Consider the following 27,845-nt stretch of genomic DNA (forward strand, 5'->3'; position numbering starts at 1 on the left):
ACTGATGAATTCTACCAAACATTCAAAGAAGATTTAACATCTATCCTTCTCAAACTCTTCCAAAAAATAAGAGGAGGGAATGTTTCCAAACACATTTTATGAGGCCAGCATTACCCAGATATCAAAAACAGATGAGGACAACACAAAAAAGAAAATTACAGACCAATATCCCCAATTAACACAGATACAAAAATCATTAACAAAATATTAAACAAAACTGAGCAATATAGTAAAAGGATCATATGCCATTGACCGAGTGGGATTTATTTCAGGAATGCAAGGATGGTTTAACATTCACAAATCAATCAACATGATAAACCAGATTAATAAAATGAAAGATAAAAAATCATGATCATCTCAATAGATGCAGAAAAATATTTGAAAAAATTCAACATCCATTTATGATAAAAATTCTCAGCAAAGTAGGTAGAATGGAAATGTATCTCAACACAACAAAGCCATATGTGACAAACTGACAGCTAATATATTCAGCTGTGAGAAGCTTAAAGTTTTTCCCCTAATATTGGGAACAAGATGAGGATGTTCACCCTCCTCATTTTTATTCAACATAGTATTGAAAATCCTAGCCAGAGCAATTAGGCAAGCAAAAGAAGTAAAAAACATCTGAAATGGAAAAGAAGAAGTAAAATTGTCACCATTTGCAGATCACATGATATTATATATAGAAAACTAAAGATTCCACAAAAAAACTATTGGAACTAACAAATGAATTCAGCAAAGTTGCAGGATACAAAATTAATATACAAAATCTGTTGTGCTTTTATACATTAATAATAAACTATAAAAATGAGAAATTGAGAAAACAATTCCATGGGTAATCATATAAAAAAATACTGAGCAGTAAACTTAAACAAGGAAGTGAAAGACCTGTACACTGAAAACTAGAACTTGTCAATTGAAGAAGACACTAATAAATGGAAAGATATTCCATGCTCATGGAATTAGAATAATCAAAATTAATATTAAAACATTCATATGACACAAAGCAATCTACAGATTCATGCAGTCTTCATCAAAATGCTAATGACATTTCTCACAGAACTAGAATAACTAATTCTAAAATATATTATATGGAACCACAAAAGACTCCCAAATAACTAAAACAATCTTGAGAAAGAAAAATAAATCTAGCAGTAACATGATCCCTGATTTCAAACTGTACTACAAAGCTATAATGATCAAATGACATGGTACTGGCATATAAATACATAGATCAGTGGAACAGAATAGAGAGCCCAGAAATAAATTCATGCATATATGATCAATTAATTTATGACAAGGTAGGTAAGAATATAGAATGACAAAAGGACCATCTCTTCAATAGCTGGTACTGGAAAAACGGGACAGCTACATGCAAAAATTAAAACAGACCACTGCACCAAATACAAAAATAAACACAAAATGGATGAAAGACTTGAATGTAAGGCCTGAAACTTAAAACTCCTAGAAGACAACATAGGCAGTAAGATCTTTGACATTGGTCTTACTGATATTTTTTTTGGATCTGACTCCAAAGTCAAGAAAAACAAAAGCAATAGTAAACAAGTGGGACTACATCAAACTAAAAAGCTACTGCCCAGTGAAGGGAGCCATCAACACAATAAAAAGGTCATCTACTGATGGAACAAGATATTTGCAAATCATATCCCTAATAGGGGTTAAAATCCAGAATACATAAAGAACTCATACAGGTCAATAACAAAAAACCCAGAAAGTTTAAAACTGGTCAGAGGATCTGAATAGACATTTTCTAAAAACAAACCAACCAACCAACTAACCCATACAGATGCTCAGTAAGTATATGAAGAATGCTTAACATTACTAATCGCCAGAGGACTGTAAATCAAAACCAGAATAAGATATCACTGCACATCTGTCAGAATAACTATCACTAAATAAATAAATAAATAGCAAATTTTGGCAAGGTAAAAAGAGAACTGTTGTGCACAGTTGGTGGGAATGTAACTAGTGCACCACTATGAAAAACAGTATGGAGGTTCCTCTTAAAAACAGAACTACCATATGATCCAGTAATTCCACTATTGGGTATCTACGAAGAAAATGAAAGTATGAATTTGAAAAGATATATGTATGTTATGTTCATTGAAGCATTATTTGCAATAGCCGAGATATTGGAAACAACCTAAGGGTTCATTGATGGATCACCAGATAAAGAGGCGATTACATACACACACAGGAATACTACTCAGCCATAAAAAACAATGAAAACCTGCCATTTGTGACAATATAGATGGATCTAGAGGGTACTAAGCTAAGTGAAATAAGTCAGTCAGACACAAGTACTGCATGCTTTCACTTTTATGTGGAATCTAAAAAACAAAACAAAATTAAAGCAAGACATCGATACAGAGAACTGACTGGTGGTTGCCAGAGGAGAGGAGGTTTGGGGGACAAATGAATAAAGGGAATCAAGAAGTAACTTCCAATTATAAGATAAAACACTCATGTGGATATAATGTACAGTTTGGGGAATACAGTCAATCATCCTGTATTAACTTTGTATAGTAATGGATAGTAACTAGGCTTACTATGATTTTCATTTTGCAATGCATACAAACAGAGAATCATTATGTTTTATACCTGAAACTAGTATTATATGTTAATAATACCTCAATTTAAAAAGGCATTATAAATTTAAAAAATACACCAAAACTCCAAATTGCCTCTGAGGAACCCAGGGCTCCTGGGACCACTGCTTTAAGGGTCTATCACTTTTGTTTTGGAGTTTAAGAGCCTCAAGTCTAAGAGATCATGGTCAGGAAACCCAGAGTCCTTTCTCACAGGCAGTATAAATTCTAGTGCTTCCTAGTGTCTATGAATATTAAAAACAAATAATGAACTAAAACTAATTAAAATAAATAATTACCGGGGTGCCTGGGTGGCTCAGTGGGTTAAAGCCTCTGCCTTCAGCTCAGATCATGATCTCAGAGTCCTGGGATCAAGCCCTGCATCGGGCTCTCTGCTCAGCAGGGAGCCCTGCTTCCTCCTATCTCTCTGCCTGCCTCTCTGCCTACTTGTAATCTCTGTCTGTCAAATAAATAAATAAAATCTAAAAAATAATAATTACTTTAACATAAACTTAGCATGTTAATATATTCATATTAAGAGACGTTTTCTCTTCCTAAGTGTTTTAGAGGATGGAAAAAGGAACAAGAGACAGGATACAGCCCGAAGGTGCGGGAGAGTGGGGATGTCAGGGAATGATGGCAATCCATCAAAAACAGGACAAGTAATGGTAACTAGAGAGCCCAAAGGGCCCAGCATGCTTCTTGATCTTGGTACTTCTTGGTGCCAAGCCTGATTTACAAACGCTCCCTCTGAATGAAACATCTAATTCTGTGTGGAATTTAGATAGCCCATCCCAACACACTTCCTTTTCCACTAATTTGCCTGAAGTAGACTTAGCTAGTAGGACACAGGGAATATCTATTAGAAGGCTCTGGAAAGAATTTTCTTCCTTGGTAAAAAGACAAAGTCCCTTAAGGAGAAAGTTTTTTGTTCTTGTTTTCATCTTACAAGGATGAATGAGACATTTTCCTGACATACCCAAGATGGCAGAGCTGGAGCCTACATCAACCTGAGTGGCTGTACCAACCCAAACCACCTCCTCCTAGACTTGTTTTGAAACACTAGTACCCTTTCTAATTTAAGTCACGGCTAGTAGGACAACCTGTTTCTTATAGCAAGTTCATCCTCATTGGTATAGAGGGGCATCAGCTAAAAGGTAAAAAAATCTGAAGAAGCTTCTGAAAGAGTGGTGTGGAAGTTGAAACCTGAAAGATAAATAGGATTTAATCAGATGATGAAGTAGAGAGGGAGGAGGAAAAGGAAGGACGTTTTCCGCCAGAGGGACTGGCTCGCACAAAGTTACTGAGGAAAGACAGCATGGCGCATTTGATAAAATGAAAGAAGTTGAGGCTGGAGATACCAGGAGGAGATAGGTGGTGAAGGTCTCGTTGTGGCACTTAGATTCTATTTTGGGGGCCTTTGGAAATCATTTAAGGGTTATAAGAGGGAAGTGACATAATCAATTTTGCATTTAAAAATATTACCCTGGTAAGGGCACCTGGGTGGCTCAGTGGGTTAAAGCCTCTGCCTTCAGCTTAGGTCATGATCCCAGGGTCCTGGGATCGAGCCCCACATCGGGTTCTCTGCTCAGCAAGGAGCCTGCTCTTCCCCTCTCTCTGCCTGCCTCTCTGCCTACTTGTGATCTCTGTCTGTCAAATAAATAAATAAAATCTTAAAAAAAACCTATTACCCTGGTGAATGTACCAGAAAGAGGCAAGGGTGAACATAGGGAGTCCAACTGGATGTTATGCTCATAGCTTAACATTAGGAGACAATGCTGACTGGGGGTTGGTGATGGAAGATTGGGAGCAGTAGACAAACTTGAGAGATATTAAAGTAATATAATAGTAAAACTTAGCATTTGATTGTGGGGTATGGAAGAGAGAAATCAAAGATGGGTGTCCAGATTTTTTGGCTTGGGCCACTGGGCAAGAAGTGGTCCACTGACAGAGAATATGGAAAGAAGGGTGAGTTTTGGGCTGTGAAATAAGCTTAGTTTGGGACGCATGGACTCTGGGGTAGAACAAGGAAGTTGAGTGCATGAATCTGACAGGATTGAAATTGGGACACGACATGTAGATGGTCGTTGCATGAGTCATCACGTGAAAAGTCATCAAAGTTACGAAAGCAGATGAGTTTGTCTAGGGAGAGGCTGAGAAGTGGAACAGCGTAGTGGGCAAGAGTAGAGAGGAGCTCTGGTGCCAGATTGTTCAGTTGGAATCTGGGTTTCTCTCCTCACAAGATATGTGACTTCGGGCACATCAGTTAACCTTTCTAAGCTTCAGTATTATCTGTAAAAGGTGAATACTGCAAGTACCCCCTTCATGGAATTGTTGTGAAGATGAAAGAAACTAGTAATTACTAAAGCACTCTGAAAAGATCTCAGTCATACCCAATGGTAGTAGTAAGAGTGTTCAGGGGACACTTATGGATGAGACACAGTGCCTAGGGCCCACAAAGTCTTCTAATTTCTTTTAAAATCAGGAGATAAGGGATATTGAAGCTTAATAAAATGTTTTTTTTAAAAGGTTTTATTTATTTATTTGACAGACAGAGATCACAAGTAGGCAGAGAAGCAGGCAGAGAGTGAGAGGAAGGGAAGTAGACTCCCTGCTGAGCAGAGAGCCTGATGCTGGGCTCCATCCCAGGACCCTGGGATCATGACCTGAGCTGAAGGCAGAGGCTTTAACCTACTGAGCCACCCAGGTGCCCCTTAATAAAATGTTTTAATGTAGGATATCTTTTTCTTTTTAATATTAATACAGTTGTAAACTATCACTTTTAATGCTTTTTTATGGAGGAAGGAGCCAACAAAGACTGAAGTGGCTAATGGCATGGAAGTCAAAATGCAGACCCGTGGGAGGGTAATAGGGGACAGAACCCAAGAAATCATACTTTGGGGGATTGGGAGAGGAAGAAGGGGGGCAGGAGGCAGAGGACAGTCTGTGGGAAAGTCTGAGAAGGCCTGGCTACAATGCCAGGGGAAACTAGGAGGGAGCCCTGCTTTGGAAGCCAGGTGTAGGGAGACCGCAAGAAGGACACACTGTGTCCAGTGCTGACAATGGGTTCAGGTTGGAAGGGGACTGTAAAGTATCCGGGGGATTTAGCGACAAGGATCGTGGTGCTCTTGGTAAGAGTGGTCTCAGTGGTGACAAATTGTAGCTTCTGAGGAGCGGATTGAAGGTAAGGAATTGGTCAGGGCTGCTGCCGACCTCTCTCTTGGAATGTTTGGCTCAGAAGAGGGGGCTCTTCAGATGGGGGCACCAGCTAGCTTACTCTGTGTCTCTACAAGTCTCTGGTTCCCAGATATGGGCAGAATTAATTCCAGTGATGATAAGGTGGGCTAGAGGTTCTTGGTACCTTAGAGCTTCAGAGGGAAAAGTCCAAAGGAGGGAGTGCTTGCCTAGAAGTCCTTAGACTAGATAAGTGATGAAGATGAGAGCCCAGACTGGAGAGGTTCACCCAGGGCCTCTGTCATACCCCTCCAGTCCTTCTGACTCTGGTTCTACATGTGTCTTCCAACTCTAAATGTGCGTGACTCCTAAGGAAATCCAGCCAGTTGGATTACTTGTTCCATTTGGTTTCAGTGGGTCTCCCACAACTTTTGTTCTCTTTTTAAAGTGAAAAGAAATGGATATCCCATATATTAGAGATGACCCCTACCCTACTGCTGCCCCCATGCAACATTAGCTCAGTCCTGGGGCCCATTGAGAGACACCGTTGGACAGTGTCTGTGGCTCTCTGATTCCAGAGAGGAAGGTCTTTTAATACAATACAGCCCTGGCCAATTACGTAGACTGTTTACCAGGAGTATCTGACTGTGTTTGTCCTGTGTGGCTTGCTGTGTGGAGGGGTCCTCCATGGTCACATGATGGCTGCTCAGAAGTACGTCTTCCAAAAGCAGCCGTATGCCCACCAGCTCTCCATGGGCTACCTTGAGGTCAAGCTCACTCAGCCCACAGAGGCACAGCTAGAAACAAAAAGAACAAAACAAAACACCCATGCTAAAGGTTTCTATGCATCTTTTATACATGATTTTGGGGAGAAAACTAGAAATAATTATATTTATAAGCCCTGCCCTCTTGATTATTAGAAAATCCATAAAAATCTTAGAGTAACATTTCTAGCTCAAAGTTCTCCTTGAATATATCAGACTTTCAGCTTTGTATGGAAGCCCGTTCCCAGCACTTTACTGTGGAATCTGTACATGGTGAACGTATAGTATGAGATCCATTTTCCTTTAAAAGTACAGATATAAACACAGGTATGCATAAGAAAAGTACCGGAAAAAAGTAAACCAATATGTGAACTGTGATTGTTTCCTAGTGGGGGGCTATAATTGATTTTCTTAACCATTCTTAATACTTTACTTTAAAAAACCCAGTTTTAATTTTGAGCATAAACAAAAGCAAACCGTATAGTTCCCATCTCCCGGCCCCCAAAACCATCAGCCTATGGCCAGGCCTGCCCCTGTCTCCACCACTACCCACTTCCATATTACTCTGAAGCAAATTTATGACTGATTTTCACTTTTTTCTTAGTACTTTTCTATATTTTCTACTTTTTAAAAATGAGAACACAATGATATTTGCTTAGGGGATCAGGGGAGAGACACACAATTGAAAGAAATTCTCCTATGGATCCCGCTTAAAAAATTCTCTCCCTACCAACTGTTTATAGGGAGGCCAGGATCCTGGTCACACAACCCTGAACTTCCAGCCTGGCTGTTTCTCTAAGAGGCCTGTAGAGTGATTGGAAATGGGCAGCCACTCTCCCTGATCTTTACTGGCCGTGGGAACTACAGCTGAATCTACAACTGAGGCCCATACTACCAAGAACACGATTCTCTTCTGTCATAAGAAAACATGACTCACTTTGTAGCACTGGGTTTATAGCTTCATAATCAAACACCCCTGCTTATCTCATAAATTATTCACCGCTGACCTATGGACCCAAGGATGCCTGCTTTGTAGTCGGCATTCAGTTCTCTCTGTGACAAGTGGGAAGACCTAGTCTACCTGCATATTATATTCTAGGGTATCTGGTCTGCTACTCATAACTGGAAACAGTCCTCCATCTTCCAGAAATGCTCTCCAAGGGAATAGCATGGATGCCTAAAAGAAACAAATAAGAAACATGATAATGGTATACTGTGTCCATAAATAATAAACATCTTGTATGAGCAGGATTTCTGTGTCTGTACTCCAAAACACTGTGGGATGATTTATTTACTATGTAGAAATAGTTTTGATAGAAGGTCCATGATAATGTAGAGGAGAGAATAATCATCCTTTTTTTTCCCCTCCAGAATATGGCTAAACATAGAAGGGTTCTTAAGACTTCAGTGTAACTAGTTAGCACCAGTGTTTGGAATTTCCAGAATACTATAAAAACAGGGACATATTTATAATAAAGAAACTTAAATGTTCTCAGTATTAGGAACTTTAAAATGTTTTCCTTCCTCATCACTGTGTTCCAGTTCTAGGTAACAACTCAAAGCCAATGTCATGACATTAACATGTGGACCTCTGTCTTCTCCATGTCACTGTCCAACAGCCAAAATATCCTCTACTACTTGTGGCAGCACATGCAACCTTGGACATAGCTGACCTGTCCATCTGACCCCATCTATACTTGCACACTTGGAACTGGCTTCAGACAGTTCTTAGAGTTAGACTTGATTCAGGTAGCAGGAAACCAGGACACTTGCATCTACCTAATCCCAGCCAACATCCAAAGGCAATAGGAACAGGCCCAGGGGTCATGGTCAGTACTGTCCTCTAGGACTAAATGAGGTCAAGGCTTGGGCCAAGAATAAATTGTCTTGTTACTAGGGAAGATAAAATTGTGGGACTTACATGGCTTTGATATTGGCATTACTTGGCTTAGCTTTGTAATATATAAACATTAGGTTGGAGCTTTTGGAGTCAGAAGACCTGGATTTGTGAGGTGGTTTTAAATATATGTCCAAAACTTCTTTGATACTCTTCCCCATGAAGAGGTAGAGTTTAAGTCTTCTCCCCTTGAGTGTAGGCTAAAATTAACTCACTTCTAGTGAATGAAATATGGCAAAAAAAGATGGGATGTCCCTTCTAAAATGAGGTAATAAAAAGGCTATGACTTCCACCTTGGGGTCTGTCTCTTGTTCTCTCTTGAATTGTTTGGTCTGGAAGAATCCATCTGTCATGTTATGAGGAAGCCCTGTGGACAAGCCCACATGAACGAGCTTGCAAGTGGATCTTCTGATGCCTACCAACAGCCCTGTGAGTGGGCTTGGAAGCAGATTCTCCTCCAGTAGACCCCTGAAATGACGACAGCTGGGCCAATACCTTAATTGCTGACTGGTGAGAAATCCACACGACTGACCAGAACTACACAATAAACTGTTCCCAGATTCCTGAGCCTCACAAAATACATGAGATGATGAACATTTATTGTTTTAGTCTGCTAAATTTGGGGGGTGATTTGTTACACTGTCATAGATAACCAATACAATCTGTGACCTCGGGCTGCCACAACTCCCCAGCAGTCTGATCTCTGGTCTGCCAGAACCTTAATCTTTTAGTCGTAGAAAGAGGATAATATTGTTAGTGCCTAAATAATGGTTGCTAGGATTACATTTGATAACACCTGTTGTAACCAGGGCTGTTCAAGCCTCAGCTGCTGACCTAATTTATGTACTGTGATTGCTATCATCCTTATTTATTAAATCGAAAAGATCAACTGTTGGTTTTGCTACCAGCTGTGAACAGATAAGCTATTGGCCCAATTCACCTGATGAACAGTTTTGGGGCAAAGACTCTGACTGGGAATAAGAGTGGGCCCGGGCTGCTCTCCCAAGTCAATAAAGGGGAGCCAAGCAAGGATAAAGAGTCCCAGAGAAGGGTGAGTCTCTGCAAAATTTAAACCAAATGGAAACACAGTGCCCAAATACCTGATGTATAACACACCATTTATAGGTTATAAAAGTACCTCTCGACATACCTGGAGGCTCCGTGGATCCAGTGGCTGGGGCAGGCTGAGCTGTGAAGCAAAAATGCTCTTCACAAGAGAGCTGCTCAGTGGAGGCAATCCGTGGTACATGCCATCTGTGACAGACTGGTAGGCAGGAGCGTTTCCCGCGGCCAAGAATGTTCTTCTATCCAAATATGGAGGGAATCTCATTAAATGCCATTATTTAAGCTTCTCAAACTCAAAACTTTCTTCAAAGTTACTGCAGCAGGATAAAACTTTGAGGTATACACAGGTTTCTTCCTCAACAACCTCCTCCCTCACCCTTCTTTCTTTACAAGTTGCCCTTCACTCACAATTCACAGCCCTCAAGGGAAAGGTAGACACACTCTAGACTAACGTTATCCAGTAGAACTTCAAGCAATGTGGAAACGTTCTAAGTTTGACTGCCCAGTATGGTAACCACTAGCTATGTGGGGCTGTTGCGCACTCGAAATGTGGCTACTGGGACTGAGGAATTAAATTTTAAATTTTTCATCATCTAAATCAATATTAATTTAAACTTTTCAAATAATGTGACTACTGTTGCAGACAGGTCAGCTGTAGCTCTAGAACAAAGAGATGGATTGCTGAATTGACTATTTTAAGACCAATAGTAGAGATGATTCTTGATATATAAAACCAAATTTTAAAATAAATAATAAAATCTTGAGGTTTGAGAGAGGAAATTTTTTGTTTTGTTTTGAACAGAACTTGGCTTTGCATATCAAGAACCAAAAAGCCTGAAGACTGGCGTATGAAATTTATGCCATAAATTTTAGAGAAGGAAGTATGCGTGAAAAATTACAATGTTTTTTTTGTTTGTTTTTTGTTTTTTGTATTTGTTTTTTTGCCAAAAGGAAATAAGAGTTTAGTAAGCAAGGAAAGACTGTTTCTAGAACTTACATCTAGTGGATACCTTAAAACATATGCTGATACTGGATTTACCGAGGAGATGGTATCCCAAAACAGAGGGGACCTTTTGCTTGGATCTTCCATGGGCTTGGCCCAAGTCTTGCATAAAGCAGACATTAGAAAGAAGGTGATTTACCATGACTGATGAAAATGACGGAAATGATAGCACCGAGGGAAATGAGGCAGCCTCTCAGAGACGAGCAATCAGAGTGTTGGAAAGACCTCGGGAGTGCCTGAGCCCCTACTGGAGAGTGTCTATGTGGAGAGTTAAGCATCAGGTCAATCAGAAGAGATCTGGGTTTGGACCAGATAACCCACAATGGGTAGGTGAGGTAGCCGTTCCTTCTCAACTGCTATGATGATTTATAAGCACCTGCAGGAACTTATATCTTGGTGTAAGGCCTAAAATTAAGGTCCAATATTATGTGCTACCTTCACCTCTGGTAAAATCAGGAAGACCTTGAATGCTTAATCACAAGTTCCCCTTTCCACTCTGTTCCCACAGATGAAGTCTTCTAGTCCAGTAACCTTCCATATCAAAGGGACCCATGTGCAGTCCCTGCTTGTCCCCAGTAGTGGCTTCAGTTCCTTGTCAGACCACAAAAGCATTCAATTGAACCAATCACATTCTCCTGCAGAAATGAGGGGACATCACACTGTCTTGATACCACACAGCTTGTCTCCCATGGTCGCTGGGTTTTCACTCTGTTCCCAAGTGCAACTCCCCTGGGGCTTTGCATTGTACACAGTGTCCTCTTCCCCAGGCTGTGAGTGTCTGTGACTAGTAAACTGTCGTTGATCTCACCTGTCCAGTTTAAGTGACATGTGTTCGGCCATCCCTGTAACCCCAGGACAGAACCCCTCCCTTACCAACAGGGTGAATAGGAGGCAATTAAAACAAAGTTAAATGGGGATTCATTCATCTTTCATTCACTAATTTTAAATCTCAGACTGACCACTTTTAAGCTCTACGTGTGGCTGAATGACATGGAATTAGAAAGTTTAATCTTTTAGCCATCAGCAGGAGAGGCTTGTGAACTTTAGTTCAAAGACAGATAAAGGGAGCACTATATTTTTACATCAAACCATTGTACTGGTACAAAAATCATACCACCTTTTCACGTTTTAATGAGAATTAACAAAAGATAGTTGAATATTGTTTTATACTGAGAGACTAGATAAAATAATTGGTTTATCCGCCGAGTTCAAGGATGGAGTCTGGAGTTGCTCAATAAGGACACTTTCTCACATTCTTCATATGTTCACGTGTTTTCTAACGATTCTCAGTGGGTCCTGCCAAGGACGCATCATTCACTTGATACCCACATGACAGCAATGTATCAAGCACCTACTACCTACAAAGCAAAGTGCAGGAACTGTCCAAGGTACAAAAATGGATTTGACCTTCCTGCCTGATCGCAGCCCAGTGAGGCAGAGCTCATTATCCAGCTGCTTCTGACCATCCTCTAAACTCCCGTGGTACTTTCTACACCCATACCTTTGTATAGATTGTATGGATCTCCTCAAAACAATGGTACCAGAAAGCAGCATATTCTAATAGAAACATTTCTCTTCAGCCCGAGTCAAGAGCACAGAAGCCCAGTATCCCACACAACCTCTCCCTGGTTGGCTCCTTTCATATCCATCCTGCTCTTCTCTCCCACCAATCCACTGGATGATTCGTCGCATTCCTGCCCTTTCTCTCACCCTCTGGGTCTGGCTTCGTTCACATCAGATTTGTTCAATCCTTGACTATAGTGCTTATATTTTTAAATTTGTTTTCCATTTATTATGAATGTTTTGACATCTTTAAAGACCTTTCTGGCTAAGGAAGAGACTGCCCCTCTTTGGGCTAGCTGGTTCTTAGAGATAACAAAGGACTGAGCAGGGAGCACAGCTTTCATATGTGAACCAACCAATCCAAAGCCATGGCTCTTCTCTCTGACCCTTGCATGGGGAAGGCATTATTCCTCTGCTTTATTCATCCCAGGGCTTGGTCAACAACTAGAGACCATCTCTACCACCCAAAGCCCACTGGAATGATTCAACCCAGCAGCTCTTAAACTCTTCACCCTGCCCTGCCTTGCCTTTCCAGGCTATGGCTCAACACTCTCCTTGTTCCTGACCCACATAGACGCTTTCCCATGCAGCTGTCATGGCATACATCTGGTTTCTAGTACCTGTGAATATAATAAACTTTGTTTTTCCTGAGTCTTTTCTGTTCTCTTCTTGGGGCTATACTTGACTGACAATCATGGAGAAGAACACAGAACACGGACGTGCTCTCTTATCCTGGCAAGTTTGTGCAGAACTTTGTGACTACCAAGGGCCACAAACGAACACAATTTCTGACAGATGGAGAGCTCCAGACACAGCTTGGTATGCATATGAGGCCTATTACTTAACAGATGCTTGGAGACTAATCAGAAATATAATATGTTCAGGTGTATATGTGACTGTGAGTCCAAGCTACAGAATCATAGACTACACTAGTCTCTCTAGAGAGACCAGAGTCAAGCTACAGGCACCACTACTGCCCAAATCATTGGCTATTCTTTTCCCCACTTTAGTCCTTTCTCAGTCTAGATCACTGTCCTTTGTAAGACCCATCCCCGTTCTATCAATAGAATGTTTCGAATGCTCTGTGAAAAAAGGGGTCTCAAGATGAAATCCAATATTTTTAGCACCAGACCCTCTTTTATTCCCCCCTTTCCACAGACCCCATACTTTGAAAGATTTTTCCACCAAACATCCATTAAACATTTTCCCAACTGTAACCCAACACCACATTAGCCTCCAGCCCTGCCTCTGAGCTGCAGGAAGAAATGAAGAAACATGATATAAAGGAAGGACTAGGGCTCTGGAATTGGACACACGGCACAGATGGAAGCTCTGTTGTGACAAGCTGTGTGACCCCGTGCAAGTTACATAACTTTTCTGAGTCTTTAGTCCCTCCTCTGTAAAAATGGGGAGAATGATTCCTATCCCACAGAGTTGGCACATGGTGGGAACTCAGCCAAAGCTAATGTCTTCTCTCCCTTATCTCAGGGCCAGTTTAAAAAAAAAAAGAAAGAAAGAAAGAAAAGAAACTTGACCTTTTGTTTACCTGCACAGCATTTGGGCAAAGGTATCTTTTTTACCATGCCTTTTGAAATACTGAAAACAGGTCATGGAGTCCTGTTGCAGCTCACTGAGACCCTTATTGGGGAAGCTCGGGCCTGCATCTTCTGGGAGGGTAGGTCTGATCGGCACAGCTAGCCGGCAGCACCCAAGAAACAGGGAAACCCACTGAAACAAGAGGCCGGCTTGTTGCTTGGGTCAGGGTACACCTGCCAACTTAATAAACTGCCAGAACAGATTCATGGAATTCTGCAAATTGTCCTGCCACCCCCCAGCTGCCTTACTGTCAATAAGCAGGCAAGGGTTTCCTAACACACCACGCCTCCTGTGTGTGAGAGAGCTATCTGGAGCGTGATCTCCGGCAAGCTCAAATCACAAATCACAGAGAGCAGGAAATTCATATGGCACATGCTAGAGTTTCTCCTGGGTGCAAGGATATAAAAAAGAAAACAAAAGACAAAACAACAACAAAAACACCTGCAAAATAGCCCTGAGGAGGCTCCGGGCAGAAGGTGTGGCTCTTGACTTCTCAGACACTAGGGACCAGGACCATGGTCATAAGGCAGGCCCAGCTCACAGGAGGGCTTCTCTGTATCTCAGACGTCCTCAGATAACCCCGAAGCACACTTTAATGTCTGTGTTTAGAGATACTTAAGCTAGATGAGCATGAAGATAATTTAAAAATGAAGGAAAAACCCACAAAGCTTTAAGGACTGAGAAGTCGGTGTGGCTTTCTTTAGCAATCCCTTTCTGTGCTCCCACTTCAGGTTTCTGCAAAAGTTACTGGTACCTTCCGGATTTCTTCTTAAGTTTCTCTTTTTTTGCCCTAATCACTCCAAACATCAACAATACGTTCAGATTAGTGGCACTTCCATGTCACGTGTTTTATTCTGTTCTACAGAGTTCCTTTAAAGGGACTTTTTAGGGGCGCCTGGGTGTCTCAGTGTGTTGAGCCTCTGCCTTCGGCTCAGGTAGTGATCTCGGGGTCCTGGGATCGAGCCCCGCATCAGGCCCTCTGCTCAGCAGGGAGCCTGCTTCCCCCTGTCTCTCTGCCTGCCTCTCTGCCTATTTGTGATCTCTGACTTTCAGATAAATACATAAAATCTAAAAAAAAAAAAAAAAAAAAAAAAAGATTTAAAGGGACTTTTTATTTTGTTTTGCCTCCTCCACTCCTGAATTACAAAGGAATCCAGACCTTTAAATCCGGAGGTAGCAAACTTTTTCTTAAAGGGTCAGATAGTAAATATTTCAGTTCTGTGGCTCATATGGTCTCTGCTGCAACTACTCAACTGTGTGTGAAAGCAGTCCAAGATAATCTATAAATGAATGGACATAACTGTGTTCCCAAAAACTTCATTTAAAGACACCAAGATTTGAATTCTGTACAATTTTCATGTGTCACAAAATAGTACTCTTTTCTTGAAATTTTTTCCCCAACCATTTAAAGATATAAAAGCTATCCTTAGGCCATAGGCCATACAAAAATCAGGCAGGGATTTATGATAGAAGTTTGTCAAACAGACAAGATCAATTAGAACCATTGTATCACCCAAGCATTTACTTTCACCACAATGATTACTTCATCTGAAATTAAAGATAAGCTCACTTCTCAGGCATTTCTTGCATCAGCTAGTAAATAACTCCTGTGGGTTGGTGGACATGCCCAGAGGTGACAGGCCCTGGGCAATGTGGTTCCAGTGGTCTTGGAGGACAATATCACTTTCCACCAGGAGCATGGTAGAGAGCAGGTGACAGGGACAGAGTGAACTTTTGTGCTTAAAAACGTGCATCCAACAAAGGTAGTGATCCGAAGGGGCATGTGCACCCTGATGTTTACAGCAGCAATGTCCACAATAGCCAAACTATGGAAAGAGCCCAGATGTCCATCAACAGATGAATGGATAAAGAAGATGTGGCATGCGTGCACGCACACACACACACACACAAACACACACACAGAGGAATATTATGCAGCCATCAGAAATGAAATCTTGCCATTTGCAACATGGATGGAACTAGAGGGTATTATGCTAAGTGAAATAAGTCAATCAGAGAAAGACAATTATCACATGATCTCACTCATTCATGGAATTTAAGAAACAACATATGATCTCACTCATATGTGGAATCTAACAAACAAGGAATTTCATAGGGGAAGTGAAAAAAAAATGAAACAAGACGAAACCATAGAGGACAACAAACCAGGAGAGCATGTGATGTAATGAGCACTGGGTATTATATACGACTGATGAATCACAGACCTGTGCCCCTGCAAAAAATAATACATTATATGCTAATTAATTAAATTTAAATTTTAAAAATAAGAAAGACATAAATAAATCAAATAAATAAGGAATGTGCATTTATCCTTCTACCAGAGCTGATCTGTGCTACATATTAGCAGGAGCCACTAGGTGATCACAGGGCCACTATCTTGATGACCTTGAGCTATGTCCTTCCTCATTTCCCCCCAGTCTATAGAAACACACTGCTCTCGTTCAGTTCTTCCTTTTCAAATTCTGGAAAAGCCTTCAGTTAACATAAGCAAAAAAGTTCCCTGGGGTCAACAGTCATATTCGCTCAGAGTTGGTGAACTCTGGGGAAGGGTGAGGGAACTTCCCCATCCTTCCTGTCTCTTGATTATCTGAGGACTTTTCCTTGTTGGCAGGTTTAGCACTAACATCATCAAGCGGGATGACATTTATCTTCCCGCTTCTCTTTTTCTCCTGTTTCCTGCCTTCTCTCCAGAGTCTATTTTTCTCCCCACACTGCTGTCTGGCATCCATCCTAATTCTAAAGCTTGGGAATCAGACGCATGCAGGTTCTAGTTCCAGTCTGTCACTTACGAACTGTGTGATTCCAGACACATACATACTCTGAAGAGACCCAAAGGAAAAAGGCTAGAGGAAATGCCATAAATGAGGAACTCATGGAGATCAACCATCCTGAGTGGTTCCCTCTAAAGCCTTTTGAAAGGGCAGGAGGCAAGATGGGGGAGGAGAGAGATATACTGAATCTACTAAAACCAGATGTAGGGCAGAGTCCCCCGCCATTCCTGCAGGCTGGGCGTGCCAGGATAAAGAAAGCCCCTCAAAGGAATTCCTAGAGGAAGCAGACTAGTTCCCCTGGGAGAACAGTAACAAGTCGAACCCTCATAGCTGGAATCCAAAAAGAACATGCAGGATATAGTTCTATTTCTTCGTCCTATGTAAACTCTTCACAAATTCTGACTAGGGGTTTGAGAGTCAGTAGGCTAATGAATGGCCCTCCTGACCATCTTTATATCCTACCCACTTGATGAGCTATAGTTCAGAAAACTGTCAATGAAAAGAAACTGCATTAGTCTAATTTTTTGTTGTTGTTCTGCTGATTTCATTTGAATCCAGAGACCCCCTGATGCTCAGAGTAAAGAAGATGCAGAACAGAAAGAGAAAATAGAGTTCAGTTCAATCCGTATGTTTCCATGCTCTACAGATGCCCATGCTAACGGTGGAGGCAATTACAAGCCACAGGTAAGAGCGTAGCCTCCTGAGATCCCCTGATTGGCTAAATGCTTACACTGGGAATTAATCAAAGGAAGTTAATTGATTTTGACAATTTAAGAAGAAGCAGAGTTGCTCAGGCCTGACTGCTTCCTTTCCCATACAAAACTTATTATTTACCCTAGAAACAGTGTGATTCTCAATGCAAACTAATTTTCTCATCAGTCACGGTTGATTAACCAGAGACTTTCTTTTTTGTATGGAGAGTACTTAATATCTACAATTTATTTATTTGAATTTACAAATTTAACTCAGCCAATTCCATGGGCTTTGCAAGTGCAGTGAAAATTCTGTTCTTTGGAAAGGTAATTAAGGGCTGAAAAAAATAAACAAAACTCTTAGAATCACCTTCTGAAGTCTAAAAAATATTATTCCCCATTAAACAACCTGAACAGCGACAGCAGTGATTGTTATGCAAACTAACGTATTTAAATCACATTTAATAAAATCAAGACTATCATCATCTGATGAGAACACCTTCTACACAGCCTTTGCAACAGGGTACATTGGGTAGTCACAGTGTTCTAGATCAGGCTGTGGCCCCTGACTATTTAAGGCTCGTTACTCCGTCTTGCCAAGAGTGACCTCCCATGATGGTCACTCAGAGATTCTTGCCCCACACAATTAACTGGACAGGATGCACGACTTGCCCTTACCGGATAAGGTGTCTCACTGCGGCGTCAAACTGCAAAAATATAACCTCCCTTCGAAGGAGGAGTCCCTGGGACACCTGGGTAGGGTCCTGGGGGCTCTGGAGGTTGTCAATCATTTTCTGCAGCTCCTGCAACTCAGACCCTGGAAGACAGATGACATTTCAGTTGGCAGTGGTGACATACCGGCTGCGACAGCTAGCCTAACGAGCCATCATTTCACCTCTGAAGCTAACTTTGTCCCTAAATGTATTTCTTTTGCTTGTGAGCATACAAATTATGTTTTGCAAGACCAGCAAAGTCTTATGTTCTAGAGCCCAAGGCCTGACTTATCTTTCCTTCCTTCCTTCCTTCCTCCCTCAATAAGATAAAAATTTGCTTTGCTTTTCAGCAGAATAAGAACATACTGTTGAATGGAAGTTTTTTTTTTTTTTAAAGATTTTGTTTATTTATTTGACAGATTACATGCAGGCAGAGAGGCAGGCAGAGAGAGAGGAGGAAGCAGGCTCCCTGCTGAGCAGAGAGCCTGATGCGGGGCTCGATCCCAGGACCCTGAGATCATGACCTGAGCCGAAGGCAGAGGCTTAACCCACTGAGCCACCCAGGCTCCCCAAGGAAGTTTTATATTTTACAAGGCTGCAGCCTCTAGATTGAAAAAAAAAAAAAAAATCACAAGGAATGGGAAAATGCAAGTCTGAGTAGATCTGTTAGGGGCTTAAGTTATTATAGATTATAAACCAGCATTTATTTCTCATAGCCATGCCATACAAATCAACCCCTCTGTCACTGGCTCTTCCTGTTACTGGTTCATGGGTTAAAGAAGACTCAAAACCATTAAAGACAAGCATGAAATATGCACTCACACACATACACATAAACACACACACACCCTCTTCGAAGAGCTTCTCATCATTTTAGGAATAGGTATGAGAGATCCTAAACTGACTTATTTCTTGGACCCTTACTGCAAAAGTGGGCTGGATATAAACAGACTTATATGTGTGGTTTTTTTTTTAAAGATTTTATTTATTTATTTGACAGACAGAGATCGTAAGTAGGCAGAGAGGCAGGCAGAGAGAGAGAGGAGGAAGCAGGCTCCCTGCTGAGCAGAGAGCCCGATGCGGGACTCGATCCCACGACCCTGGGATCATGACCCGAGCCGAAGGCAGCGGCTTAACCACTGAGCCACCCAGGTGCCCCCTTATATGTGTTTTTAATGGAAATTTAAGTTAAGGGCCTTCTGCGACACTCAGTGCCGGGTTGAGGAAACTGGCCTGGGTCTAGATGGCTAGAGTGGCATCTCTGCTATTGGCCCAGGAGAGGAGCTAGTTCAAATGGGAGAGCACGGCAAGAAAATGATGGCGCGGACGTGGGTGAGCCCACACTTCCAAAGACATTAGAATGACCTGAAAGTTCCCAACTCCCAGTGACGACAGTGATGGCCCTCTACTTGACTGCTATGGGAAGAGGATTGTGGAAACTGGTCACTGTGCCTGATATGCAGCCTGAGGCAGAAGAGAGAAATGAGAGGGCTATGAAGTATTTCCAGAGTTCCTCTCTCAATAGCTTGTCTAGACCTGAGCAGGCTTCTACCCTATCTGGTCTGGTACTGGATATCTTCCCACACGCAAGGGAGGCAGAGGAATTGAGGGAATGGGGAAGCTGCCCACGAGAGCCTGACCAGAGCAGAACCAGGACTGAGAAGAGTTGCTAATACTTGCACCATATGCTTTGGCTTTAGGAAAAGATGAGCAGCCTAGATTCCATATCCATTTGATGCTTTACGTACAAGAGAAAAATATTTTTTAGGTACTCGTCCGGCCCCTGAAACATTGGATCCAATCATCAAAATTTTTATGACTTCTCTATAGATCTGATGGTCATGTTGGACAGAAAAGAAACTTCCACCAGAAGAGGAGTCACACTGGAGTGACTCATACAAGAATTTTAGTGGCGGCTGGGAGGAGGGCTTATCAGTGAGCCTTATTTGTTCAAGGCCTAGCGTGATGGTCTGTAGGTAAGACAGTCTGTGGGCTAAGTAGCAACCGGGGGTGGGGTGGGGGGAAGGTTTAAAATCCTCCGCAATGACAATGAAAAAAGAATATGAAGGGACACGCAGCCTATAAGGAAAGCTCTGTTAAATGTAAAGTGTGTTTGGGGGCGCCTGGGTGGCTCAGTCGGTTAAGCGGCTGCCTTTGGCTCGGCTCACGACCCCAGGGTCCTGGAATTGAGCCCCGCATCGGGCTCCCTGCTGAGCGGGGGGCCTGCTTCTCCCTCTCTCTCTGCCTGCTGCTCTGCCTACTTGTACTCTCTATCTGTCAAATAAATAAACAAAATCTTAAAAAAAAAATGTAAAGTGTGTTTGGACAAGGGTTAGAAGGTAGTAAAGACCAACAAGAATGTCTCTCTTGTTCCAGTGGCTGGTGTCAGATAATTTTTCGTTTACATGTGCGATATATGTACGTCTTCTCACACCATCACTGCCCAGCAAAATTGTTCTGTAGCATTATCCCCAAAACACAGATGTGGAGGTGGGCGCTCCTCTTTCTTTGTTGTTTACAGATTTTAGGATCCTCATTTAGGCCCCCCTTTCTTTTTTTTTTTTTTTTAAGATTTTATTTATTTATTTGACAGAGAGAGAGATCACAAGTAGGCAGAGAGGCAGGCAGAGAGAGAGAGAGAGGAGGAAGCAGGCTCCCTGCTGAGCAGAGAGCCTGATGCGGGACTCGATCCCAGGACCCTGAGATCATGACCTGAGCCGAAGGCAGCGGCTTAACCCACTGAGCCACCCAGGCGCCCTAGGCCCCCCTTTCTTAGCGGCATCAAGTGGCTGCTGGGTGGGAGGGAAGGGGGCAGACAGGGCGGGGCAGGAGGCCTCCCCGTGAGGCTGGGGCAGACGGTTGCCGTGTAGTTGTGGTGGGAAGCGGGGTGTTGGCAGTAGACCCTCAGCCAGAAAACGTCAGGAAACAAACAAGCCTTTCCCCCAAGAGGGTCCCATTTGGTAAAACAGAGAGAGAGAGAGAATATGGAATCACGATGGGCCTGTCTCCACATGAATACTCAAGAACCCATACATTTTGCGCTTAGTTTGCCTCAAGAGTTCCTGAAACCCTAACTTTATATGGATAGTATTTGGGCTTTCACTGGCCTCCTAAACCTTTACAGGGAAATCACAGTGCAAACTCCCACATGCCGATTACATCCTCTGCTGATCCAAAGGGAGTGGCTGGCTTTCTGGGAAGGAGAGGAGTTGTCCCGGGCCCCCCAGCCCATGCTCCGTGTCAAAGGGCTGCTGCTTCCTCCGTCAAGTGGGAGGACCCAAGCTGAAATGCGGAGCGTCCCCTTGAAGAATATTTTAAAGCACCTAAGCCCACAAAAGTCATTTAATCTAACTCCAAATAGCTTGGCAATAGCTGAGAGGAGTTGAGCAAGGAGGGGAACAGACCCATCTCCTCTGTTCACCTCACTTCTCCTTCTTCTCCTTGCCTCCTTCTGGGAAGTGGGCCAGGAACTGAGCAACTGAGGCTTTTTTAACAAGATGATTATCTTAGAGCGGGATTTTTTTTTTTTTTTTTTTTTAGTGCAGTTTGCTCTTTATCTATTTTCAGCAGAGCAGAGTATGCAAAACTTTGCACATTCTCCCTGGAGCACAAATGTTTTCGCTGGCAACACGACAGACGGCATACCTCTAATTGCACACCTTGGAAAGCCTGGGCCCCACATATTTCAATGGTTTCGGTTCAGAAGCGTATAAATAGTAAGAAACCGATTTCCTTTATCCTGAATTCTAGGTCCTCAATAATTTGGCCTCATTCCCTCCTGTTCCTCAGTGTCACATGGTAGGCTCAGCATCCTCTGGACTGGCCATGTGTACTCGGGCCTGTTGCCTTTGCCAGTGTCCTTTTCTGGTCTTGCCAAGACCACCCATCCTAGTTTTCTCCCTCGATTCAAGGGAGGGCAAGTACCCCCAGATCACCTTCCCTGAACACTCTGCCCTCCCAGCTGCTGGAGGAGTTCCTATGCAGGGTCCTTCTTGGGGAAGATGGCTCTGGCTCTATCTTGGCTTCTAGCTCATCTCCATGGCTTCCTATCCCATCCTTCCACGCATCCCTATCTAAAGCCCAGTCTCCGCACCCTCCCCAAATCCAGCACCTCCCTCGAGAGTGTCCTAGCTGATCACCTGAGTAAACCCCTTTTATAACAGTCCTGGAATTAGCAAAAGGCCCTAAATGTGCTTTGGAACTTCTCTACTTTCTTCTTGATTCTTACAATGAAGCCGTGCTGGTAGTTCTGAAATCTCATTACACAATTCTGTGTAATCTCAAAAAAAAAAAAAGAAAAAGAAAATCTGTGTTTTCTGCTGAGTCAGCCCCAAGCCATCCCCTTTTCATGCTGCTTCTCCTCAGAAACCAGCGTCGACCTTTCTCCAGGATCGCCACTCATACCCTTCCCCAGGTCTCCCATCTGAACATTTACAGTTTCCATCAGTGTTCAGTGACACCTTGCACATCTACCAGCAAACAAATCAGGGTCTCCCACAAACACCTTTTCTTTATGCACTGGCCAGAGAGAAATAGATTCAGAGTATCTTACACTCGTTTGAAAAATGCTAGGTTTAAATAAGCATATTATCATCTCATTCCATCGGCTCTTCTCATCCTTTAAAATCCTTGGTTACCCTGTTATAATGTATTGTGATTAATTAATATTTACATAACTACTGACATAATTTGGCTGCAAGTCAAGTTATTAAAATAACGAGATCGGTTTCCCTACTTTTGATCAACCCAGCTTACTAAGCATTTCAGTCTTTAATTTACCTTGTGCATTTATCTTAGAACTTAGTGCTTATTTAGGGTTTATGGATTAGCACTTGGCAGATAAAACTAAAGCCTCAATCATTCTTACTTCAGGACCATGAGGCTACTGTTAGCTAACAGAGACAGTCTGCAAAAAATTCTTGACAATGAATGCTTGGCTCTGACCTTGCCATATTAGTTCACAAAGGCCAGAAAGGGCATGAAAGAAAACTGGTGTATAGTAAGGGCATGTACATTCTTGTAGAAGCTTTACATAGATTTTAATCCACAGAACATCTCCATGAAACAGGTGTTATCACCCCCATTTTATAGATGGAGAGAGACCTGGAGAATCAATTGTCCAGCGTCTAGTAACCAAGAGGTAGATACAGGGTAAAAACCCAGGCTGGCCCAGGTCCTGGCTTGCTTTACTTTGTGGTTTAACCTGCAAATGTGGAATTAATTAGTTTGGAGACAGTATATCATAAGGGTTTGCCCTTTGCCCTTCTTCTCACTATCATTTATGAAAAGAATAATTTAGTTCTGTCTTTCCAAGTATTAAGAGCTTTGTATTAGTTAACTAGGTGGGGGGAATCTTTGCACAATGTATGTGTTTATCAAGTCATCACATTGTACACTTTAAAGAGCTTCCAATTTTATTTGCCGATTATATTTCAGTGAAGTTGGAGGGAGAAGAGAGCTTCATAGAATTGGAAGTGAATACCAAAGGTGATCCGAGTCACTGCTAATCACTTACCGATGCCCTCAGTTCCTCCCCAGTCGCCTTTCAGGGGGTTAGCACTTAGAGGAAATTCAAAACATGTTGGACAATTTCCAAGTTGAGCAAAACTGAAAAGGTAGGCCACGATGTCATGGAGAGAGGCTATTAGCTGTAGAGTTAGCTGTAAGGCTTGGAAAGCTTCCTGTGGGTAAAATCAACAGAAAGAAATACATTTTAAGAAGTTTCTAAGAGGGGGCGCTTGGGTGGCTCAGTGGGTTGAGCCTCTGCCCTCAGCTCAGGTCATGATCCCAGGGTCCTGGGATCGAGCCCCGCATCGGGCTTTCTGCTCTGCAGGGAGCCTGCTTTCTCCTCTCTCTGCCTGCCTCTCTGCCTACTTGTGATCTCTGTCTGTCAAATAAATAAATAAAATCTAAAAAAAAAAAAAAAAAAGTTTCTAAGAGATGGGAGGGAGACAAACCATAAGAGACTCTTAATCTCACAAAATAAAGTGAGGGTTGCTGGGGGGAGGGGGATGTGGAGAGGATGGTGGGGTTATGGACATTGGGGAGGGTATGTGCTATGGTGAGTGCAGTGAAGTGTGTAAGCCTGACCATTCACAGACCTGTACCCCTGGGGCAAATAATACATTATATGTTAATAAAAATAACTAATAACACCCCCCCCCATATTGGGGCACCTGGGTGGCTCAGATGCCTAACATGGCTCAATTCATGATTCCAGCATCCTGGGATAGAGCCTTACATTGGGCTCCATGCTCAGCAGGAAGCCTGCTTCTGCCTTTCCCACTCCCCCTGCTTGTGTTCCCTCTCACACTGTGTCTCTCTCTGTCAAATAAATAAATAAATAAAATCTTTAAAAAAAGAGAGAGGGAGAATGTAAATGTAAAAGAGAATATAAAAAAAATACATGCGCACATCAATCAGAGATAATATCTTCAAACAGGAATATTAAACATTCTCACAGTATAATACAGGTTAGTAATTACAGAATAATATCTGAAAAACAGAACACAAACCTACTCCTCAACCAGGTTATATGCCTTTGGACAAGGTACGTCCTAGAGTGAGGGGTTTAAAGCAATGTGTTTCTCTTTGCTTAAAGACACTGGTGACCAGAAACATAGCAAAATGTGTTTGCAGAACCACTGATAGATTACAAGTGTCACAGATAAACTCCTAGCAGGAACCCGTATTCAGATACCCCTGTCAAGAGGGAACACCTGTGAGCAAAGTGTAGGTATTTATCAATGTAGTTTAAACACACAAATAAAAAAGATCAAACCCTGGACCTTAACTATTAACATTCAAGTGAAGGAAAAGTGGAAAATGATGATCCAACTTAAAGAAGGTAGTATTTACATATATAATACCTAATTATCTTTACACTTAATAGTTATAAAATATATACTATATATTTTGAAACATCTAAAATTCTTTAAAGAAAGAAAGGGCAGTTCTATTTTTAATTATTTGAGGAAATTTCATACTGTTTTCCATAATGGCTGCACCAATTTACATTCCCATCCACAAGACACAAGGGTTCTCTTTTCTCCACATCTTTGCCAAGACTTGCTGTCTCTTGTCATTCTGACAATAGCCTTCCTAACAGGCGTAGGGTGCTCTCTCATTGTGGTTTTGATTTGCCTCTCTCTGAGGATCAGTGATGTTGAGCATATTTTCATGTACCTGGTGGCCATCTGGTTGTCTTCTTTGGAAAAATGTCTAATCATGACCTTTGCCCGTTTTAAAGTCAGATTTTATTGTTGTTGTTTTGTAGGAGTTCCTGAGTTCCTTACATATTTCAGGTATTACCCCCTTATCAGATAATGTGGTTTGCAAATATTTGTCCCATTCTGTAAGTTGCCTTTTCATTTTGTTGTTTCCTTGGTTGAGCAGAACCTTTTTAGTTTGATAGAGTCGCATTTATTTATTTTTGCTTTTGTTGCCTATTCTTTTCATATTATATCCAAAATATCATCACCATGACCAATGTCAAGCTTTTCCCACTTTCCTCCAAGAGTTTTACAGTTTTCAGTGTTACATTTAGTCTCTAATCCACCTCAAATTAATTTTTGTGAGAGGTGAGAAGTAGGGGTCCAGTTTCATTCTTTCGTGTGTAGAACTACCATATGATCCTCCTACTCCTGGGTACACACCCAAAGTCAGTATCTCAGAGAGATTATCTACACTTTCATGTCCATTGCAGCACTACTCATAATAGGCAAGCTATGGAAATGATCGAAGTGTCCAGTGGATGGATAAATGGATAAAAAAATGTGGGGGCGCCTGGGTGGCTCAGTGGGTTAAAGCCTCTGCCTTCGGCTCAGGTCATGATCCCAGCGTCCTGGGATCGAGCCCCACATCGGGTTCTCTGCTCAACAGGGAGCCTGCTTCCTCCTCTCTCTCTGCCTGCCTCTCTGCTTACTTGTGGTCTCTGTCAAATAAATAAATAAAATCTTTAAAAAAAAAAATGTGAAACACACACACAGAAGGATATTATTCATACATTAAAAAAAGAAAAATCCTGCCATTTAAAAAAGCATGGATGAGCCTGGAGGATATCACGCTAAGTAAAATAACCAGATAGGAAAAGACACATTGGACAATCTCACTTATATGTTGAATCTAAAACAATAAACAAAATGTTGAAATCATAGAAGAGTAGCTACCAACGAGTGGGAAATGGATAGGCGTTGACCAAAGGGTACACATTTTCAGTGTCGGATGAATAAATCCTGAGGATCTAATGTGTAGCATGCTGCCTCTAGTTAATAATCACGTATTGCATACTTGGAACTTGCTAGGAGAGTAGACAAGTGTTCTTACCCCATGCAAAAGTAGGTAACTATGTGAAGAGATAGATACGTTAATTAACTGGGGTAATCATTTTACAAGGTACACATATGTTAAATCATGTTACACACTTCAAATATATACGATTTACTGATTAGTTACATCTCAGTAAAACTGGGGCAGGGGCCAAGAAGGTAAGAAACCTAGGGTGTTAAACCTAGGTTTTCACTTAACAAAGAACAATCAGACTGTTCCCAACGGCCATTTTTCAGCGCTACACTTGACTTAGAAAATACTTACTTGAGTACTCTGTGTATTTCTAGATTTACTTTTTCTATGGTTATCAATATGACCCTCTAACAGGAAGTCAGGTACACAGAGCAGCCCCTCAGAAAGACAGGCTGATGGCTCCGCCTGCGATCTCCACCTGTCATTAGCTTCAGGGCCTCCGGGTGGAATTTTCCGTGAAGGGTGTGGGAGGAAATCGAGGATTAATAAGGAATGCGGGAGGCTGGGATTCGTGTTCATTAGTGACTGGGGAGAAACAGAACGCGGGGAAATAATGAGGCCCGAGAGAAAGGATTATGAAGCAGGCAAAAATATTGGGAGCGCTGTGCAGACTTCGGGTACTAGATATCCCTGGAAAAAAGCAAGAGATGTTCTCTGTGATTGACACGCTTAACCGCGAGACATAACAAAGCCCCAGCCGGTTTTCATTCTGGCACATGTCAAGAAATACAAACCTCTTCTGGCAGAGTTTTGAACATAACCAGCACTTCGGAAGGATGGGGCAGGAACCATAAATTGAGGAAGACTTTCCCGTCAGCCGACAGCAAACCCCGCGGCCGGGCCTGAAAACTCCTGTGGCATTATAAGAAAGTTTGGGTCAGCACAGCATTTCTCTTTAAAAAAGCAGACACCCCGATGGGAACTATTTCTAACACGGCCCTGAAGCCACTGCTCCGGGCTGGGGTGACACCGGAGCCGAGCTGGAGCCTAGCATCCAGGCCCCGGGCCAGCACTGTCTCCCTTGCAGGCAGCTCCCAGGTGGCCTCGGGTATAAATAACTGCGGAGAGCAGCGGGGAGGCTGCATTTATCCCCGGCTGTGTTGGAGGAAGGAGTGGGTTTGGAGGGCAGGAAAGGTGTGGTGAGAAAGCAGAGAGAGACCTGAGTGAGGTGGCTGGCACCGTTCTGGGTGTTACGTATTTTCTCACTGAATTCTTGTGCCCTTAGAATGTACCCGTGTTGTTATTTGACAGAGGAGGAGACTGAGGTCCTAGGAGAACCTCGCCTGCCCAGCTCCTAAGAGATGAAGTTGAGACTTACTTTGTTTTATTTATTTTATTTTATTTTATTTTTTTTTGTTAGAGCACAGACAGGGAGGAGAGGGAGAAGCAGGTTCTCCATGAGCATGGACCGTGAGGCGGGACTCGATCCCAAGACCCTAGGATCCTGACCTGAGCAGAAGGCAGCCGCCTGAAGCCTTCGAAGCCTGACATGCACCTCCCTGGGAGCCCTGGGGAGAAACCACCGTCCCGAATTTTACATTCATCGCTGTTAGTTTGTCTTTGTGGTTTTACCAAAATTGGATAAAACATTAAAAGATTATTTTGTTGGGTTTTGCCTGTGTTTGACCTTCACACCAATGGAAGCTCGTGATCTTTCTGGTATACCCACTGGGGAA

At 42.3% G+C, this 27,845-nt stretch overlaps 1 protein-coding gene and 1 long non-coding RNA gene across 8 annotated transcripts in view; one reads left to right on the plus strand and one right to left on the minus strand.

Annotated features, from left to right (window-relative positions):
• The window catches only part of LOC309865547 (uncharacterized protein), a 203,623-nt gene that overhangs the window by 57,074 nt on the left and 118,704 nt on the right, over window positions 1-27,845 (minus strand). For 6 of the 7 annotated variants that reach the window (XR_014312154.1, XR_014312155.1, XM_082731989.1 and 3 more), the window contains 6 exons: window positions 26,904-27,021; window positions 23,384-23,549; window positions 17,834-17,972; window positions 9,595-9,748; window positions 7,629-7,724; window positions 6,416-6,580 (listed from right to left, as the gene is read on the minus strand). Coding sequence is in view for 5 of the 7 variants with exons in the window: in XM_082731989.1 (XP_082588115.1) it covers window positions 6,416-6,580; window positions 7,629-7,724; window positions 9,595-9,748; window positions 17,834-17,972; window positions 23,384-23,549; window positions 26,904-27,021 (838 nt within the window). In the remaining 2 variants the exon portion in view is untranslated. The remainder of the gene's footprint in view (window positions 1-6,415; window positions 6,581-7,628; window positions 7,725-9,594; window positions 9,749-17,833; window positions 17,973-23,383; window positions 23,550-26,903; window positions 27,022-27,845) is intronic. The other variant, XM_082731992.1, reaches the window with a different exon arrangement.
• LOC309865561 lies at window positions 17,118-27,779 on the plus strand. The gene is made up of 2 exons (XR_014312170.1): window positions 17,118-17,147; window positions 27,530-27,779. It is a non-coding gene; the product is annotated as an uncharacterized lncRNA (long non-coding RNA).

Source organism: Mustela nivalis, assembly GCF_964662115.1.
Source record: "Mustela nivalis genome assembly, chromosome: 5".
Taxonomy (NCBI): domain Eukaryota; kingdom Metazoa; phylum Chordata; class Mammalia; order Carnivora; family Mustelidae; genus Mustela; species Mustela nivalis.